The sequence below is a fragment of the Bos javanicus genome, chromosome 23 (assembly GCF_032452875.1).
Source record: "Bos javanicus breed banteng chromosome 23, ARS-OSU_banteng_1.0, whole genome shotgun sequence".
NCBI lineage: Eukaryota > Metazoa > Chordata > Mammalia > Artiodactyla > Bovidae > Bos > Bos javanicus.
Window position 1 is genome coordinate 16,567,162 of NC_083890.1, and position 19,770 is coordinate 16,586,931.

At 44.7% G+C, this 19,770-nt stretch overlaps 2 protein-coding genes across 2 annotated transcripts in view; one reads left to right on the forward strand and one right to left on the reverse strand.

Moving 5' to 3' along the window:
• The window catches only part of PEX6 (peroxisomal biogenesis factor 6), a 351,627-nt gene that overhangs the window by 268,275 nt on the left and 63,582 nt on the right, over positions 1 to 19,770 (reverse strand). The gene's annotated exons all lie outside the window — the stretch shown is intronic.
• Positions 6,499 to 13,161, forward strand: RPL7L1 (ribosomal protein L7 like 1). The gene is made up of 7 exons (XM_061398199.1): positions 6,499 to 6,837; positions 7,439 to 7,547; positions 8,571 to 8,734; positions 10,246 to 10,383; positions 10,885 to 10,994; positions 11,127 to 11,341; positions 11,754 to 13,161. The coding sequence occupies exons 1-6, from the start codon at positions 6,797 to 6,799 to the stop codon at positions 11,333 to 11,335; spliced, it is 771 nt and encodes a 256-aa protein (XP_061254183.1). The 5' UTR covers positions 6,499 to 6,796; the 3' UTR covers positions 11,336 to 11,341; positions 11,754 to 13,161.

Here is a 19,770-nt window from a genome sequence, read left to right on the forward strand (position 1 = left end):
TCCCTTTGGATTCACACATTTGACCAAATTATATTGAGAAATAACCCCTGTTATGTCTATAAAGTCAGCCCCAGGGGCACTTCTGAATTCCTATACTCCCTCCCAAGTGTAACTTTACCGAAATGGTCAGGAAAACTACCAGAGTGGAAACTTCATGGAGTAAGGGTCTAAGACTCCTTACCTTTTTCTTTGGGGCCTAGAATTTATACTTAGCCTCCTTATTTTATGGTTTAATGGCTCCCTTTCCCACCCCCACCATTAGGTGGTAGCAGTTCGGATATCAAGATTCTTCAGCAATCAATATATAAAGAGGAAGTCCTTCTCCTATATCTTAACAGAAGTTAGAATAATGACGTCGGTGGACGGATCCCTTAATATCTTCTGCAGTGGTGTCCTGCTGTTGAGCTTCTCCCCTTGCTAAGGACAGATACGTGTCCAACATGACACTCACCCCTCTGCCCATTTGCTGTGGGTGTGCCCCGTGAATAAAGAGAAGGATCATCTGGCTACTTGGTTAGGAGTGAAGTCTGTGTGTTGCGCGGGAGCATGCACAGAGGAAAAAGCTTCTCTTAAGATGGTTAGAGCCCTGAGCCCTGTGTACGAGAGGCCCTGTCCCAGGAGAGGGGCCCTAGGACTACCTGATGTGGGGAGAGTAGCCAGGGAGTTACTGGGGGAAAAGGGAAGGGAAAGGAAAGAAACTCTACCATCTTGGGGCACAGCAGCAGCATCGCTCAGGCAGGATATCTGTGGCACTGGATCTGAGCTCTGGCTCTGCTTCAGAGACAGAGGGCGGACTCCCAGGCATCTGGCATTAAGTATCAAACTATCAAGCAGTTTGTAGGCAGTGTGCTAAACCCTGGGCATCTACAGATCACTCAGGTGTGATGTCTATGCTCAAGCAGCTCAGTCTAGAGAGGAAACAAGTCCATAAATAGCTACATTTCAAGAGAAAAGAAACTTGGGGCTAAAATGTTTCCAGATCTCCACTTGGTAGAGAGCCACAATCTATATGCCCATGCCCCTCTTATTTCCATGGTTCTTAGTGCAATTTCCTAGGGTACGTTTGAGAAAAAATAAGTATGATACTTTTTGCATGAATGAAGTTAGAGGAATTTTACAGTGTTAACTATATGGGGAAATCTGGTGCAGCAGACACACAAACTGCAGGAGCACCTTTGCAGTATCAAGTGGATTCTAAAGGATACATACAGGCTAAAGTGAACAGCCTGTGTGTATCTACACTGCTACTGCTAAGTCACTTCAGTCGTGTCCGACTCTGTGCAACCCCATAGATGGCAGCCCACCAGGCTCCCCCGTCCCTGGGATTCTCCAGGCAAGAACACTGGAGTGGGTTGCCATTTCCTTCTCCAATGCACGAAAGTGAAAAGTGAAAGTGAAGTCGCTCAGTCGTGTCCGACCCTTAGCATGGACTGCAGCCTACCAGGCTCCTCCGTCCACGGGATTTTCCAGGCAAGAGTACTTGAGTGGGGTGCCATTGCAGGTTAAAAGGCCTTCATGAGTCCCTGATCTATATTCCTTGTAGGCATGTGCTAGAGCAAATCATGTGTGAAGGTCAAGGAAAGTGGTACAATGGGAGGTGGGAGTGGGTGGGCACAGAAAGTGTCTTTAGCAGCAGAACCTGGGAACAGGCCCCAGGACTTCACCTAAACTCTCATCAGACAGCTTCGTGCAAGCTACTCTCATCCTTTGCTTCCTTGCCTATCAACTGGGAAGACTTGTCCTGACTCTCCACTTTTTAAGTTGTAAAATGAAGCATTAAAGGAATGTGGAAGATAGGAAAAGCTAAAGTTCCATTCATTACCCCCTAAATAATTCACAAGAGGTCTGGGTGGTTCTGTTTTGCATTTGCTTTTGCCTACAGCATGCTCTCTGCCCACCCCCTCAGCTCTCCTGTGTCTACCCTCGACCCTCAGGAGGCTGCCGCCCTCCACCAGTTCTCCTTTTCCCCTTTCACGTTTGCTCCCTTTGCTCGTTGTTTATCAGGACCTAAAGCTTCTGTCCTGGAGACAGCAATGGCCACACACTCCAGTACTCTTGCCTGGAAAATCCCATGGACGGAGAAGCCTGGTAGGCTGCAGTCCATGGGGTCGCAAAGAGTCGGACACGATTGAGCGACTTTACTTTCACTTTTCCCTTTCATGCAACCCGCTCAGGTACTTTTGCTCCCTTTGCTCATTGTTTATCAGGACCTAAAGCTGCTGTCCTGGAGAAGGCAATGGCCACCCACTCCAGTACTCTTGCCTGGAAAATCCCATGGACGGAGAAGCCTGGTAGGCTGCAGTCCATGGGGTCGCAAAGAGTCGGACACGACTGAAGCGACTTAGCAGCAGCAGCAAAGCTGCTGTCCATGTTGTCTTTCCCAACTCCAGGCTCTCCTGGTTGCTCTCTCCCACCTGCCGCCTGGGGGCCCCGTGGCACTCTCTGAGGAGGCAACCAGGAAATCCTGAAACAAAGTCGACTGCAAGGAGGGTCCTAATCCAAGAAAGGTTTGGGGCGGATGGGAAATTGCAAGTTGGGCCCACTTTGGGGTGTGTGGGATGTGATGCTTTTGCCTTACTGAGAAGGCATGGATTCCAAGTAATCCCAAAATGCAGATATGTTAGGAAAGGAATCCTGGGGCCAATTCAGAGAACCACAGAACGCTGGCTCTGAATTTTTCATTATGGATCCTAGTTCCCCCATCAGGGATCTAATCGGTGCCCCTGCACTGGTGTCTTAACCACCGGACCACCAAGGATCCCTTGCAAGGTGTCCTAAAAAAACAAACAAACATAGTCAAGTGGTTTCTAAAACAGGCAAATCACAAGAACCTAGGAGAGTGCTTTCTTAAACTAATACATAAGTGATAAACAAAGGGCACACCACAAAGTGTAAGTCTTTCTCCCATTCCAGGCCCTACTCCCATTTCCCCAAAATGGACTCCGTCAACACTTTCCTATGTGTGTGTTAGTTGCTCAGTCATGTCCAACTCTGCAACCCCGTGGATTGTAGCCCGCCAGGCTCCTCTGTCCATGGGATTCTCCAGGTAAGAATACTGGAGTGGGTTGCTATGTCCTCCTCCAGGGGATCTTCCCAACCCAGGGATCTTCCCAAACCCAGGTCTCCCGCATGGTAGGCAGATTCTTTACTGTCTGAGCCACCAGGGCAGCTCACACTTTCCTATATATCCTTTGTACTCTATTCTGTATCTTGATTTTTCAAATGTAGCCAAATGTCTGGGAGTTTTATAGTTAGGATTCTTTAGTTTTATGTAACAGAAACCCATCCGGTCAATTAACAGCATAAAGAAGTTTTATAGGAAGGATAAATATTAAAGGGAAGATTGAAGAGCTTGAAGACTTAAGGGAATTTTCTGCTAATCCAGTAATTAGTACCCTGTGCTTCCATTGCAGGGGCCATGGGTTTGATCACTGGTCAGGGAACTAAAATATCTCAAACCAAACAGCATGGCCAATAAATAAATAAAAATTAAAATTCTAAACTTAATTAGCAAACAATTAACTTAAAGTATTTGGGGGTCAAATTCCAAAAACAAAAGAACTTGAAGACTTGAGAAAGAGGAATAAGAAAACTCCAGGAGGCCTTAGGAGGTAGAAATCCTTAAAAGTCTTGCCCTGGACTAATTCTGTTTCTTCCACTGTCACTCTGTTGAAGATTCAAAATCTGGAGGAGAGAAGGTTAGGGTCTTATGGGCAGGTGGGAGTTGAAAAGATGTTCCAGAGACCCCTTCAGCAGATGTATTGGGAGGTCAAGTGTGTTTGGATTTGACACCCCACCCTCCAAAGACTGTACACAATGAAGGAGAGCTCACTCAGCCCACAAGAGAAAAGGGGACGGAGGCCAGTAGACCAAAAAAGAAAAAATACCACTGAGATCTCAGGACATAAAGACCTACCTCACTGCAGATATCAATAATTGCATAGTCTTCGGTAAATTGTTCTAACCATTCCCTAATGATGGACAACTGAAATGGTCAAGAAAAAAGAACTGAGGCCTGTGCGGTCTGGCTATAAAGAATCAGATTCTAGAGGCTGTATATGGCCATGCCCCATTCTCATCTATCTTGCCCAGAGCTCAGGGCGTATACTCAATTCACTATAAACATGTAGTCAGTGAACATCTGGGCTTGAGAAGTACTCCATCTCTTTTTCTCTGGATCAGTCTGGTGGAATGACAGCTTTGGGTCTGAGCATAAGTGTTCTGCTAGCACCATCTGCTGGCCCTGGAAAGCCTCTCCTGACTCCTGGCCTCCAAGTCTCAGCCAAGGGTGTTACAAATTACTAACACCTCTGAAAGAACTTTTAGTACCACAGAACCTATCTTGTATGTGCAGAGGGGAACTTACAAAACATTTACTTTGTTTCTTGTTTACTATGTAATGGATGTTTCAGTTTGCTGGCCTTTCTGTTTTTGCCTTTCCACAAAGTAAGACACATGGTGAGGTGCTGAAAGAGCGAGTAAAAATGAGCCGCACACCACGGTTCACACCACGGTCTAGGATTCTGAAGACCATGTTGTCCTTCGACATTTATTCGTCAGGTACTGAGCTCTGTGCATGGGTACTTTATGGCTGAACTATTAATAGTTACATAGCACTTAACAAAATGATGTTTTGAGCTTAGATGGTTAATAAGTCCCTGCAGGTGTCCATTGTTTTGAGAGGTGCTGTAGAAGATTCAGAGAAGTCTGTGACAAGTTCTCAGCCTTCAGAGAACCCAATCTAGTCAGGGAAACAATAAGCCAGACAATACAGGATAATATCTGTGGATATGCCTGCAAGTGTGTGCCTGCACGCCTGCTAAGTCGCTTCAGTCCTGTCCGGCTCTGTACAACCCTATGGACTTCAGCCCCCCAGGCTCCTCTGTCCATAGGGATTCTCCAGGCAAGAATACTGACATGGGTTGCCACACCTTCCTTTGGGGGATCTTCCCAACCAGGGATCAACCCCATGTCTTTTGTGTCTCCTGCTTGGCAGGCAGGTTCTTTACCACCAGTGCTACCTGGGAAGCCCCCATACCTGTAAGTACTAACTGTCAAATAATGACATTGCTTTAGATCTTAAGATAAATATATATAAGATAAATATATGTACTCTGCTAGACATGTGACAGTGCCTGGAGCATTTTGTTTCTTGTCACAACTTAAATAATATATATTTGAAAGATAAATATATGTACTATGCTAGACATGTGGCAATGCCTGGAGCATTTTTTTTTCTTTTTTGTCACAACTGAGGATGCTAGACATCCTATAATGCACAGGACAGCCGTCCCTGTCCTGTCAAAGAATTTTATGGCCCCAAATGCCAGTAGTGCTGAGACTGAAAAACCTGTGCTTATGGCCCTTAGATCAGTGATGAGCAAAGCAGGTATGATCTCTGCTCTCCTAGTATCATGGGGAAGAGATGTTAAAAATACAATAGCTTCCTGACAGAATTCAAGAACAGAGACTGCTCAAAAAAAAAAAAAAAAAAAAAAAAGAACAGAGACTGCTCAAGAACCTTGCTTGATAAAATTCAAGACAGACTACTCAAGAACCTTGCTTGTCAAAGTGTAGTTTTCAGACCTGAAGCATCCGTATCACTTTGAAGCATGTTTAAAATGTAGAGTATTGATCCCCGCCCCTTCCTGAATAAAAAGCATGTATTTTAACAACATCCTCAGGTAACTCCTATGCACATTAATGCCTGAGACACGCTGCTCGTAAGGTTTCCAGAAAAGACAAGACGTGAGTTTTCATTGTTTTATGAAAACCAGGAAAGGAGGAAGCATATTCCAGGCGGTAAGAGCTGTATGAGGGAAGGTCCTGAGTTAGTAAATTGGAATTTCTAGTTTTCGGTTCAGCACCAGGAACAATTAACATAGTGTTAAAGTTCGCTTAGCGCCAGACTTTGTGCTAAGAGCTTTAAATAGAGTAGTTCACATAACTCGCCTGAGGCTAGTAATAAGGCAAGATCCATTATGTCTATCTACGGGAAAAAGGAACTCAGGGACACAGGGGTCAAAGAATTTGCTCAGGGATCCACTGACGGAGCCGGGCCGACGGAATCACAGCTGCGTTTTTCCACCATCCTGCTGCTGCTGCTGCTGCTGCTGCTAAGTCGCTTCAGTCGTGTCCGACTCTGTGCGACCCCATAGACGGCAGCCCACCAGGCTTCCCGTCCCTGGGATTCTCCAGACAAGAACACTGGAGTGGGTTGCCATTTCCTTCTCCAATGCATGAAAGTGAAAAGTGAAAGTGAAGTCGCTCAGTCGTGTCCGACTCTAGCGACCCCATGGAGTGCAGCCTTCCTCCGTCCACGGGATTTTCCAGGCAAGAGTACTGGAGTGGGGTGCCACTGCCTTCTCCGAGGTGGTTCTTATTCACCTTTACCCACAAGAGAGCGCCAAAGCCGTAGTCCCAGCTCTACCCACCCAGCCACGCAGACACGTAGCGCAACGAGCGGAAGCCGGAGGCCCAGCGCCCACACTCCACCGGAAGTCAGTGCATTGTGGGAAGCGTCTCGATGTTTATTTACATCCCGGCCTCCAGCGTAAAGCGAGTACACTTAGAATGGAAAGGACTGGATTCTGAAGATGACACGGCTCCGAAAAGCTTCCAAGAAGTGCGAAGGAAGCTTTGTGTAACTTTTGGCGGGAATCAAGGCTAGCAAAACCTCAGCTGTTTACTACTACTAAGACGGCCCGGGCCGCCCTGCCTTGAGCTAGAGTAGACGTCTCTATGGTTAGAGTAAACATAGAGAGGCGTCTCTCGGCCCTACGGGGTGGAACTGCGCATGAGTAGTAGCTGCAGCGTTGGAAAAATGGCGGAGGAAGAGTAAGTGTTTGGGGAGGTGTATCTCTGGCGTGGCTTCTTGAGCATCCGGTGCCATCCACGGTGTTTATTTCTCGCTGGGGGAAAATAAGGGTACTTGTGGACTGAAAGAAGAGAATAGGAAAGGCTCCAGATTACAGAAAGAGGAGTGAGGCGCCGTACGGGTTGGTGTGGGTGGGCGAAGGGGCAGCCGCGGAGCTCGGGTCATCTCAAGCGGGCGAGGATTGACTTTCGGGCAGCGAGCTGAGAGCAGGCTGGGTTCCCCCAACTGTGCTTAAGTGTTACCACTGTAGCTGGGTCTGCACGCGACCCAACTCCACGGGGCGGAATCTCATCGCTGATAGTGTCTATAAAGCTGTGGCAGCATTAGCTCTGTTGACGTATATGAGGACCAGTGGCTGTGGGCTTCGTGACTTAAGTCTTTGGATCCTAGGAAATATGAGGGGTCCATTTTGAGGGCTAGTGTTAGAAACCACAGATTTCGGAAGGGCCATAGCCCTTACGAATTTGAAGATAGTGTTTCCCTAGGCCCGGGATATCTTTTGGAAATCTGGTGCATATTTGTTTCTTAAGTACTATCGCTGGTCTCCATTTTCTGTATCAGGCCAAGAAGAAAGATCCCTTTGGTTCCAGAGAATCTCTTGAAAAAGAGGAAGGCGTATCAGGCCCTCAAAGCCACCCAGGCAAAACAGGCGCTTTTGCAAAGGAAGGAGGTAATGGTGGGAACCAGGTGGAGGGAATTAGAGTTTGTGTTTGAGTTGTATCCAGCACGTGTTGAACTAGGCTTGGTACCGATGGCCCCTTCCCCCATCGGTTGGGTTATACCTGATACTGGTTTCTTGTCTTTGTTTAGCAAAAAATGTATCAAACACTTTCCACGGGCAAAGTACTGGATTTGAGTTGTTGAGAAAGAAAGTAATTGCAGAGTTCCGGATTCATACCAAGTGATTTGAGAGACCCGAATTTGTACCTCGAAGATTTTTAATGTACCAGTTTTGTACAATTTTTGCTATTTGCTACATGATTTTGGAGAAATACATTTTGGAGGCAGTTTATGATGCCTAACACAGTGTTAGGATCCCTAAACACTTGATGGTAAACATTGCTGCTGCTGCTGCTAAGTCCCTTCAGTCTCGTCCAACTCTGTGTGACCCCATAGACGGCAGCCCACCAGGCTCTGCCGTCCCTGGGATTCTCCAGGCAAGAACACTAGAGTGGGTTGCCATTTCCTTCTCCAGTGCATGGAAGTGAAAAGTGAAAGTGAAGTCGCTCAGTCGTGTCCGACTCTTAGGGACCCCAAGGACTACAGCCTACCAGGCTCCTCTGTTCATGGGCTGACAGCATGTACATTGGGTTTTTTGTTTGTTTATCGGGGACTTTTCCCAATAGTTCCCACGGCTTCTCAGCTTCACTTCTTTCTCGTCAATCTTGTTTTTAAATTATATAAGAATAGAGGGGACTTCCTAGCATTCCAGTGGCTAAGAATTCTCTCTTCTATCCCAGGGGGCACGGGTTCAATCCCTGGTTAGGGAACTAAGATCCTGCATGCTGAAATGTAGCCAGAAAATAAGTAAAAATAAATTAAAAAAAAATAAAAGCAGGATGTTTGTTTGTGCCCCCTTCCAGAGGATAGGGGAAATAAGCTCTGTGAATAGTGACTAGTGAATTAGCATTGTGAAAGAAAAAGATGACTACAGAGGCCAAAAAATGGTGATGGTGGTCTACCTTCTCTGTAGCAGAGGAAAGGAAAACAAGTCAAGTTTAAGCGACTAGAATGGTTTGTACATGATTCCTGGCGGCAGCTACGGGACAGAGTGCGACTCAGACGGCTAACAGTGAAACCTCATGGCTTGGAAGTGCCAGACAAACATTCCTTGGCCTTTGTTGTCCGCATTGAAAGGTAGGGAACTTGGGGGATTCCATGAGGCTGGGGACACTGTTGGTTCAGCTTTAGGCCCTTTTTAGGGAGATGAGATTTAAGCCCTTAAGGCAAGCTGTGCTAGGAATTCTGGGCTAAGCAAAACAGATTTTGTCTTCAAAATTAGGGAGACTGGAGGACTTTCCTGGAGGTCCAGTGGTTAAGACTTCACCTTCCAATGCAGGGGCTGTGGGTTTGATCAGTGGAACTAAGATCCCACCTGCCTTTGTAGCCAAAAAACCAAAACATAAAACAGAAGCAATACTGTAACAAATTCAATACAGACTTCTACTAAAGTTAGTCACATTAAACAAAGATTCGGAGATTGGGACTTTGCTGGTGGTCCAGTGGTTACGACTCTACACTTCATTGCAGGAGGATAGGTTTGATCCCTGGTGAGGGAACCAAGAGTCCCATGTGCCACAAGGTGCAGCCAAAATACATATAAATATGTTAGGGAGACTGACATTAAGGAAACAAACATGAAAGTACACTAGTTGCTGTGAAGGCAAAGTGCTGGAGTTAGGACACGGTGGCCACAGTGTGATCTGTGGTGGTTTAGGACACTTGGAGCAGGAAGCTGCAGCCTGCCCACATGAAAAGTTTGGGGGGCAGCTTTCCAGGCAGAGATGCAGCAAGTTCAAGTGTAGGATCAAGGTGGTTTCTTAGGAACTGAACCAGGGTCCAGCAGATGGTGCATAGTCAGTGCTGGGGAGGGCTGTTTCACATTCAGCGATAACCTTGCCCATTCCTACCTGCACATACAGCGTTAGCTCTTCCTTTCATACCCAGTCATCCAAGTCAGAAACGTGGGGTTTTGTTTTTATTTGGCTGCAGCAGGTCTGTTTGAGCACACAGGATCTTCGATCTTCACTGTGGCATGTGAGATCTAGTTCCCTGACCGGGGATTGAACCTGGGCCTCTAGCATCAGGAGCACAGTCTTAGCCACTGGACCACCGGGGAAGTGCCAGAAGCCTGTGGGGTTTAAGCATGTGTGAGCCTCCTATCCTTGCCCTTGCCTATAATCTCTTCTGCTTTTTGCCTTTTATTTGTATTTTTTAAATTAGAGTGTAGTTGGCTTTCATTGCCCATGATCTCTTTCCTGGACTATCACATCAGCTGTCTAGCCAAACTTCCCAGACTTTGGTGTCACTTTCTTGTTTCTGTTTTATAAGCTCTCTTTGGTGATTGTCAAATCTGGTTACGTCTCCTTTACTTAAAATCTTCTCTAGCTTTTAATACCCACAGACACAAGTCCATTGTCCTTAGCTTGACAAATACAGCCCTCCCCATTACAAGTCCAGGGACCATTTCTGTCCCTCTAGCGCCTCGGGCATTGCTCCACATAGCGTGGTGAGTGATCTGTTTACATAGCTGCTTCCCACTCAGTTAACTCTGTAAGTCACGCTCTGTCCTGCCCTCTGGGTGCCCATTAGTGGCACACACTTGATGGTGCTTGCTGGGCAGAGCCTGACTTTGCTGTTCATTTCAGGATTAATGGGGTGAGTTCACTGGTGCAAAGGACCATTGCCAGACTTGGCCTGAGTAAGATTTTCAGTGGTGTCTTTGTGAAGGTGACCCCTGAAACCATAAAGACGCTTCGTATCGTGGAACCTTATGTGACCTGGGGGTGAGTGTGGTTTTTGTGTGAATTCACATTACATTATACTGGAGAATGCTGAGAATATTGGGTGCACAGGGTACTGTTCTCCAGCACTGTTGCTGAGTCAGGGGAACATCGTGCCACGACCACAGTCGTCAGGGGTCAACCACTAGCCTTAAGAACCTTGGAACATGGAGCAGGTAGAGCAGGGGTTATTGGTACAGCTCATAACGGTTTGAACAGGGCTGTGGTAGGGCTTGGTCAGCTGTAGATTAAGGCTGAGTAAGATAAGAGATTTGTATCTGTAAATTTTAATTTCTAATTACATAGTAGTTGGGCTGTGTGGGTTTTTTCCACCTCCTTTGGGTGTATGCTTCCCAAGTATCCCAGCTGCCGTGTGTTGAGGACACTCCTGGGGAAGGGGGTTGGGAGACTCCTTAGCCAGGCTACAGGACTGCTCTGCCAGCGTGGTGCAGCCTGCCAGGGGCAGGGCGGCACTGTGATTGAGCTTCGTTCTGCCTCACATAGATTTCCAAATCTGAAGTCTGTTCGGGAACTCATCTTGAAACGTGGACAAGCGAAGGTCAAGAACAAGGTCATCCCTCTGACAGACAACACAGTTATTGAGGAACACCTGGGTGAGTGAGCGTCTGAGGAGTCGGCAGAAAGGGTCCCCAGAACTTGCCAGAGTGCTGAGCTCTGGCATATCAGAGCCTCGTGGTATGTGCTGGAAAAGTGCTAGATACAGAAATCTGAACCTTGTTTCTTAGGGAAGTTTGATGTCATTTGCTTGGAAGACCTCATTCATGAAATTGCCTTCCCGGGGAAGAATTTCCTGGCGATCTCAAGGTTCCTACGCCCTTTCCAACTCTCAGTGGCCCGTCACGCTACCAAGAATAGAGTGGGCTTCCTCAAGGAAGTGGGCTCACCAGGCTATCGAGGTGAACGCATCAATGAGCTCATCCGGCAGCTGAACTAAACCCAGGTGAGGTGGGGCTGAAACTGCCCTTTGGTGGACTCTCAGTGGGCCAGGCCTTGCCCCCTGAAAGGTCATCTTGCATTTACAAGTGTATGAGAATAACTTTGGGTGGGAGGTGGCTGGTACTCACAAATGTAGCAGATGGAGATACTTGAAACAGTGAGTGCCTGGTTAGGACGTGGGGCTGTGTGTATCTCAAGAGTTACATGATAGAAAACACTTGAGTGACCAGAAAACCTTCTGTGTTGTTATGTTCATTTTAGCTGGAGATGGAGAGAGAATAAAAAACTAATTTCAAAAAGGATATTCCTTCCTCTGTTGAAGGAATCTTAGTTCTTGAAAACTTTTACTGTTGTGGTTACGCTTAGGTTAGGGTTCCAGTATGTCTGTATTAATGAAGTTGTTTTTTCTTCCTCAGCGTACCTGAAAACAGTGCACTGGAAGCTTGTGTTTCTGTTTCATGGGATTGTTCAGCATCTTCAAGGAAGATTGCTTTCTGCTAGAATATATCTTCAGAAACTGGAGGAAAGGGCTAGGGGAAACATGGTGATGTTCCCAGCAGGCACTGCATCCCACCTCAGTTCCAAGGAAGAGTTTCTTTGTGTTTTCTGTGATGACCACCGTCCAGCTCTGAAACCAGTAGAAGGCTCATGCCATGGAGGAGGACGTCCTCTTTTGTCACGTCCATCCTGGGCGTTACTGTTGGTGACTGAACACTTAGCTATGAATGCAGATGGCAGTGGACCAAGCCCAGGAGCATGCTGAACCTTGGCTTCCTGGGGCCTTGTTTTTGGAAGAACCTGAAGCTAGAATCGAGTTAAATTCGAACTTGAAATTAAAATTGAAAGCACACAAAAACTGCTTGGCTGTCTCTCCCGCAAGTTCATGTTCTAACTTCAGTGACGGTGTGGCACGCTCTCGGGCTGGCTCTGGGTATATCCAGTGTCTTAGCATTGCAGCTGGCTTAGTGATTTTCTCTAGCTCAGGATTTTAACCTGCTCTTGGATCTGTGAGAAGGGCCCTTTCCCAGAAAAACATACACTCCGGTTTTTTCTTGGAAGTTTAGGATATTTGTAGATCCTTCTCAGGGACCCAGGGACCTTATGTGAAGAAGTCCTGCGCTATCAGGATTGGTCACACAGGCTGTGATCTTGCAGCCTCCTCTGGTTCTGTGCCCTGTGGGAAGACCAAAGCTTACCAGGGTTTATTTTTCCCCCTTTCAAGCCAAGTGGATGTTTCCTACAATATGGTAGAATGCTGAGCCCCTGTGCCATTAATCAGTCGATCTAAAAAGAAGTGGAAAACTTAATCCAAGCCAAATTTAAGAATCATAACTCAGAAAGAGCATCTCAGAATGCTCTAAGAACTGTTTTGCCCATTAGAAGTGAAGACAGTTACATAAATTTTTTGAGAGAGGAGGGCTGTACATCAAATAACATTGACAGCTAATACAGACCTGAGTGCCATGGGGCCCCTTACCAAGATGGAATGTTACCTCTAAGGGCTTGTCTTAGGAGAATATTGCTCTTTATGGTGGGGTGGAAGTTTCTGCCAATGAGGAAAGTTTGGTCAGTGCATAATGCAGCTAGACACAAATGCACAGTGGCAGGAGAGAGAAGGCCACAGAGAAGGTTTCTTGTTTTGGAGATTTCCTTAGTCCAGTGGCTAAAACTCTGCTTTCAATGCAGGGGGCCAGGGTTCAATCCCTAGTCAGGGAACTAGATCCCAAATGTCTTAAGTTTGCTTGCATGCTGCAAAGATGGAAGATCCCATGTAGAAGATCTGGCTCAGCCAAATAAAACACTTAAAAGTCTTGCCGAAAGGTATATACTTCACAGTTTCCCTCTGTTGATCTTTAATCTTTTGACAGAAAGTGTTAGGTGACCAAGTGTTGGGTCCCTCAAAGCAGGGATGGCTGCTTGCCTGCTGCAGGGCCATCAGGCCCCTTGATGCCAGGTCCTGATTGCCCGGTTCTCTCGGGGTTATGCTAGCAGAACGTTCGTCAGGGACTGACAGTCAATTCTATATTGTCCAATAAGGGACTTGAGCTAATTTTCCTTGTATGTCCATTATTTTATAGAAAACTACAGATGTGATCTAGTTTCAAGTCATTCAAACATCTGAACGTCAGATCAGAAATTTGCCTCTTCATGGGTCTTAAGATGAGGGAACAAATACCATGGCCAGATGGTTCTGTCACTGGAAGACAGAAGCCAGTGTCCTGCACTGAAGGCAGACGGACAGCTGCAGGGCCTGTCCTCGGGCTGCCTGTGAGCATCCTGGAGCCCAGGGAAAACGTGACCGTGCATCCCCCTAACCAGCCTGGGGAGAGCTGAGGTCATAAAGTGTACCAAAAATTTCCTGGGTCCTAGTAGGATATACCAGCCACTAATATAAAGGATTATGTATTGCGGAAAGAATCCACCTGCCACTGCAGGAGACGGATTCAACCCCTGGTCTGGGAAGACCCCACATGCCATGGAGCAACTAAGCCTATGTGCCACAACTGTTAGGGCTTCCCTGGTGGCTCAGCAGTAAAGAATCTGCCTGCCAATGCATCCCCCCATTGAAGAAAACAACAGCCCACTCCAGTATTCTTGCCTGAAAAGTCCCCTGGACAGAGGAGCCTGGCGAGCTACAGTCCACATGGTCGCAGAGTCGGACACAACTTAGTGACTACGCAACAACAGCATGGCAGGAGAGGCATCGTTAATTGGCTGGTGAAAGGGTCTCAGTGATATTGGCAGTGTAACAGCTTGCGCAGTGCTAGACTGTCTTAAAATAATTGGGTTTTGAAACTTGGATGTGTTTGAGCCCAAGAAATAAATTTGATTCCTAAGCAAAACTAAGAGCAATTGTCAAAATAGTATACAATCTTGGGTCAGCTGTCTTATTTCAGATGTCTTCTCACCATGGTCTGGTAGTGCTGGTCTTAATGTCAGGTGTCAAAACAAGAGTTTCAGTTCATTCAGGAAAGGCCTTCTAACATGGCTTTAAGGAATCCTTTATCCCATGTCTTTTCCAGTATGAATAATATCCTGGTTGCAGGTGATGGTGAATCCAGTCTTCATCCAAGGTTGGATTACTGTTGTAAAGCAACTATACCCCAAACAAACGCACACAAACAAAAAACCCCAAAGTTAGATTATGGTGATAGACTTCAGAAACAGTGTCTTTTTAATAACTAAACTTACAAGGAGCTATCTGGGAAGTGAGTCTTAGTAAATACTTCAATTAACAAAACTAGAATGTTCACTGAGAACAATCTTTTTCTTTGTAAAATTACCCTCATTTCTACTAAATAAGTGGTTAACTGACCATATTGTTAGCTATATATGACAAAAACTTTAAAAGTCAAGGTTAAAGACTTTGATTACATTGCAATTGAAATGTAATTACAAGCAACTTGATTACTGACTGCTGTGATATACACTAATCTATGACTGATATCACCAGGTCACACGAGAATTTTACAAGTTCCTTATAATTTCTAGTATATATCTATTAAAAATGTTTACCCATAGGACACAACCCAAGAAGTTTTATCACCACTTGTTTAACAATGCTTCTCACTTAACATACCAAATAAGTCTAATCAGTTTAATATTCCTCTGAAATGGGAAGAAAATAAGTATTTTGAGGTGCTCCAGGGACAATTAGGAAAACCTCAAAGTTAGCTAGAGAGGTCAAACAAACTTCACTTAGAATTTGATCTTTGGAAAGGTCAAAAGTATCAAAAGTTTTAAAACACTTGGTCAAAAAAAAAAAAAAACAACACTTGGTCAAATAGAATCACAGGTCACTGTGAATTCCCATTCACCTGACCAAAGCAACAGCGAAAGACCTCGATGGCAAAGTCAGGCCACTCAAACACAAACTCATAATCTACTGACAAAAGCAGCTCAGTATTTTAAGAAAAATCTGTCCTCTTAGAAGGCCAAATTCAGGTTTTGTACCACTTTAAAACTTTTTCTTAATTAAGTTCAGTCTTAGCCAGTCTTGACCGTGCACAAAACTCGCACAATGTCCTTTTTAACAAACCTCCATGAATTTCTCTATCTGTAAAGAAACTACCAGCTCTAGGACACCACCTTTTTTTTCCCTTTAACAAAATGCATTTTCATTCCTTATACTTTTCTTGGTTGAAAACACACATCCTACCTTCCTTGCATCCTGAAATGTCTCCTTTATAACTCTTAACCTTAAAACCTTAAAATTTTAGGATTTCCTTGGTGATCCAGTGGTTGACTCTGAGCTTCCACTGCAGGGGACACAGGTTTGATCACTAGTTAGAGAACTCAGATCCACCTGACGTGCATGGTATGGCCACACACACACACACACACACACTCAAAATCTCCAGTGAAAACAAAGAAGCAAGTAATTGTAAACTGCTGTGAGATCAGCATTTCCTGATTGACAAACTTGTGTGTTAGTTTTCCTCTCTTAAGAACAGACCTCTCCAACAATTAATGTTCTGGTATTTCATCCTATTTGAAATGACCTGGATAGCAAATGAATTCTCGTAATTTAATTTGGTTTAATTTCTAGTTACCAAGATCTGGAGATACCTCACCACACAGTTTGCTGGAGCTCAGTGAAAGCGCCAAGTCCCAACCACTGGACCATCAGGGAATTCCTGGCTCAGTTTCTCTCATTGACACCGTCATGAGTGCTTGAAGTACCAGGCAATCAGCCTCTGTCATGCCCCCAGATAAGCAGTACTTACTTGATGATCACAGTGGGGTTTCCTTATGGGACGGCTACAGGTCATGAAAACTGATCCTACGACACTTCTGGGAGATCCTCTGTCATCTAAGAGTAACTTGTAACTGGAAGGAGTAAAATGTCCCTTTATTCTTTGGAGATGAGAAATTCAGTTTCTGATTTCACTAGTAAAATTTTATTCAGACCATGTATCAACTCATTTTTTTTTTTTCAATTTAAGCCAAATTTGACAAAAACCCAGCCACACGTTTCCCTGGTCCTCTTGCCCAGAACCCCTAAGTTCCTAGGAAATGCACCAGTGCCCCAAAGACAGCAAGTCTTAAAACCAGCTCAAATAAAAATTTTAGGATCAACACCCAGACAATGAGATTTGAGTATCAGGAGAACTTATCAAGAACTGAGGAGTGTTGAGAAGCTGGTGGGGCTCAATGGGCCCATGCCAGTACGAAGCGCTGGTTCTGAGTGGACCCCAGGTAGCCTCTGGCAGGAATCTCTGATAGCCTACACCAAGCATATATTAATGAAATGAAAAATAGATCTAAAAAAGAAACTTAAGCTTTTATTTGAGCCAAATTTGAGAATTATAATCCAGAAAGAGCATCTCAGAAAGCTCTGAGAACTATTATGCCCGTAAGAAGTTATATAAGTTTTTGAGATACAGGGCTGTATATTAAATGACATATTGTTGACAATTTACATAGTCCCGATCTGAGCACCATGTAACCTCTTATCAAGAAGGAATATTACCTTTAAGGAGTTGTTTTAGAAGAATGTTGCTCTTTACTGTTGAGTGGCAATTGCGACTGATGGGGAAGGTTTCGACCAACAGGGAAGGCTTTGATGCAAAATGCAGGTACATAATGCACAGTGCAGGGAGAGAGGAGGCAAAAGGGCAGAGATTTTTTGGTTAAAATTTTTCTTCTCTTGCCATAAAATATGAATTTTATTTCAGTTAATTGGCTCAAGAGTTAACCTGCCAGGAATAGATGTTACTCATACTGTAAAGCACAGTGAAGTCAGATTTATTTAAAATGATGTATCAAGGGTTCAGGATGGGGAACACAGGTATACCTGTGGCGGACTCATTTCGATATTTGGCAAAACTAATACAATATTGTAAAGTTTAAAAATAAAATAAAATTAAAAAAAAAAAAGAATAAGACCACTCTTGAGTTTTACAAATAAGGAAGTGAAAAAATTATTTAAAATGTTGCTAGACTATAACATTCATTTTTTAAAAGATTTTTTGCTCAGAAGACATCTGAAGACTGTAACCTTATACTTCAAAAGTGTGATTCCAACAGCTATTCTTAATCCTGTGTTGTTCTCAATGAGTGTTATCATTGATTAGCTAATAAATACATTCTAAATACAAAAATAAATAAATAAATAAAATGATGTCTCAAAGTCATGAGAAAAGAGCAGTTGTGAATGTGGAAGCCCAGGGTTTATAGCCCAGATCTTATGCTAAATACAGGAATGTTCCTACTTTTGCCTGTAAAATGGAACTAATATAGTCTTGCCTGTCAGCCTCTCATAGTTGAGTATTATTATAAAGGAGGTTTAAAAACTTACGCTCTTCTGTATTGTATACCATAATATATACCATTCCCTGAACAGACTGTGGCACTATCCTTATTTCTGGGAAAAGCTAGTCCTTTTAATGTGTGCTAATATGAGTTCATGAGTCATGAACCGGATATGTTCTAGGTGTAGGTAGAACAAAAAAACCTAGTTTCAGGAAGCAAGACCAGGTACAGTGAGCCAGTAGCTGATTTAAGGAGACTGACTTTAGAAGGTAGGTAGAGCTTTGCCTCAGCTCTCAATCCTCTGGCCCCTTGCCTGACCCAGCTGGTTCCAGAGCCTAGGGTTCTAGGGCGTGTTGTTGACTGGCTCTTTTTATGCTTTGAGAGTTCATTCATTGTCATTCCAGGGCCAGGTTTTCTCATCAGACCTTTTTTTTCACTGCTTATCTGGAGAATGGTTATCTGAAATCAAAATGCCACTTGGATCCCAAATTCACTTCCACAACCACCAGTATAAACTAAACCAGGAGATAAACACTGACGTCTAAACTCCTAAGAAAGCATTCCCAGTGGGTCAAAACCATTTAGTGTTCCCTCAGTTCAGTTCAGTCGCTCAGTCGTGTCCGACTCTTTGCGACCCCATGAATCGCAGCACGCCAGGCCTCCCTGTCCATCACCAACTCCTGGAGTTCACTCAAACTCAAGTCCATCGAATCGGTGATGCCATCCAGCCATCTCATCCTCTGTCGTCCCCTTCTCCTCCTGCCCCCAATCCCTCCCAGCATCAGAGTCTTTAACAATGAGTCAACTCTTCGCATGAGGTGGCCAAATTATTGGAGTTTTAGCTTTAGCATCAGTCCTTCCAATGAACACCCAAGACTGATCTCCTTTAGAATGGACCAGTTAGATCTCCTTGCAGTCCAAGGGACTCTCAAGAGTCTTCTCCAACACCACAGTTCAAAAGCATCAATTCGTCAGTGCTCAGCTTTCTTCACAGTCCAACTCTCACATCCATACATGACTACTGGAAAAACCATAGGCTTGACTAGATGGACCTTTGTTGGCAAAGTAATGTCTCTGCTTTTGAATATGCTGTTTAGGTTGGTCATAACTTTCCTTCCAAGGAGTAAGCATCTTTTAATCTCATGGCTGCAATCACCATCTGCAGTGATTTTGGAGCCCCCCAAAAATAAAGTCTGACACTGTTTCCACTGTTTCCCCATCTATTTCCCATGAAGTGATGGGACCAGATGCCATGATCTTTGTTTTCTGAATGTTGAGCTTTAAGCCAACTTTTTCACTCTCCTCTTTCACTTTCATCAAGAGGCTTTTTAGTTCTTCTTCACTCACTTTCTGCCATAAGGGTGGTGTCATCTGCATATCTGAGGTTATTGATATATTTCTCCCAGCAATCTTGATTCCAGCTTGTGCTTCTTCCAGCCCAGCGTTTCTCATGATGTACTCTGCATAGAAGTTAAATAAGCAGGGTGACAATATACAGCCTTGACGTACTCCTTTTCCTATTTGGAACCAGTCTGTTGTTCCATGTCCAGTTTTAACTGTTGCTTCCTGACCTGCATACAGGTTTCTCAAGAGGCAGGTCAGGTGGTCTGGTATTCCAATCTCTTGAAGAATTTTCCACAGTTGATTGTGATCCACAGAGTCAAAGGCTTTGGCATAGTCGATAAAACAGAAATAGATGTTTTTCTGGAAGTCTCTTGCTTTTTCCATGATCCAGCAGATGTTAGCAAGTGTTTCCTAAGTAGCATTAAAAAATGAAAACATATCTATGCACTGCAAGTAGTAACATTATGATATTTGTTTCAATTTATATAAGGACTGAAACAGAATCTAAAAAGATAGTTTTTTAAATGGAGGCTCCCAGTCCAGAGATACAAATGCAAAACCACTGCAGTGATGCTCCCAGGAGGCTTGAGTCCAGCTGATAGGTAGGGGTGAAGCACAAGGAAGAGCCGAGTGGCCAGAACCCAAGGTCTGAGTCTACGTGGGACATGGTCCTTCCCTCCAGGTCTCAGAAAAACACACAACTCTAAATTGGAGAATTACGTTTTATTTGGTGAACATTCTGAGCAATCAAGCCTGGGAAGCAGCCTCTCAGACAGCTCTGAGGGACTGCTCCAAAGAGGAAAGGAAGGAGCCAGGATATTCAGGAGTTGTTTT

Excerpts from the sequence above, each read along its gene's own strand:
- RPL7L1 (XM_061398199.1), top strand. The coding sequence starts at position 6,797 with ATGAGTAGTAGCTGCAGCGTTGGAAAAATGGCGGAGGAAGA. Across the intron at positions 10,384-10,884 it reads GAACCTTATGTGACCTGGGG|ATTTCCAAATCTGAAGTCTG; the intron begins GTGAGTGTGGTT and ends TGCCTCACATAG. Across the intron at positions 10,995-11,126 it reads AGTTATTGAGGAACACCTGG|GGAAGTTTGATGTCATTTGC; the intron begins GTGAGTGAGCGT and ends CTTGTTTCTTAG.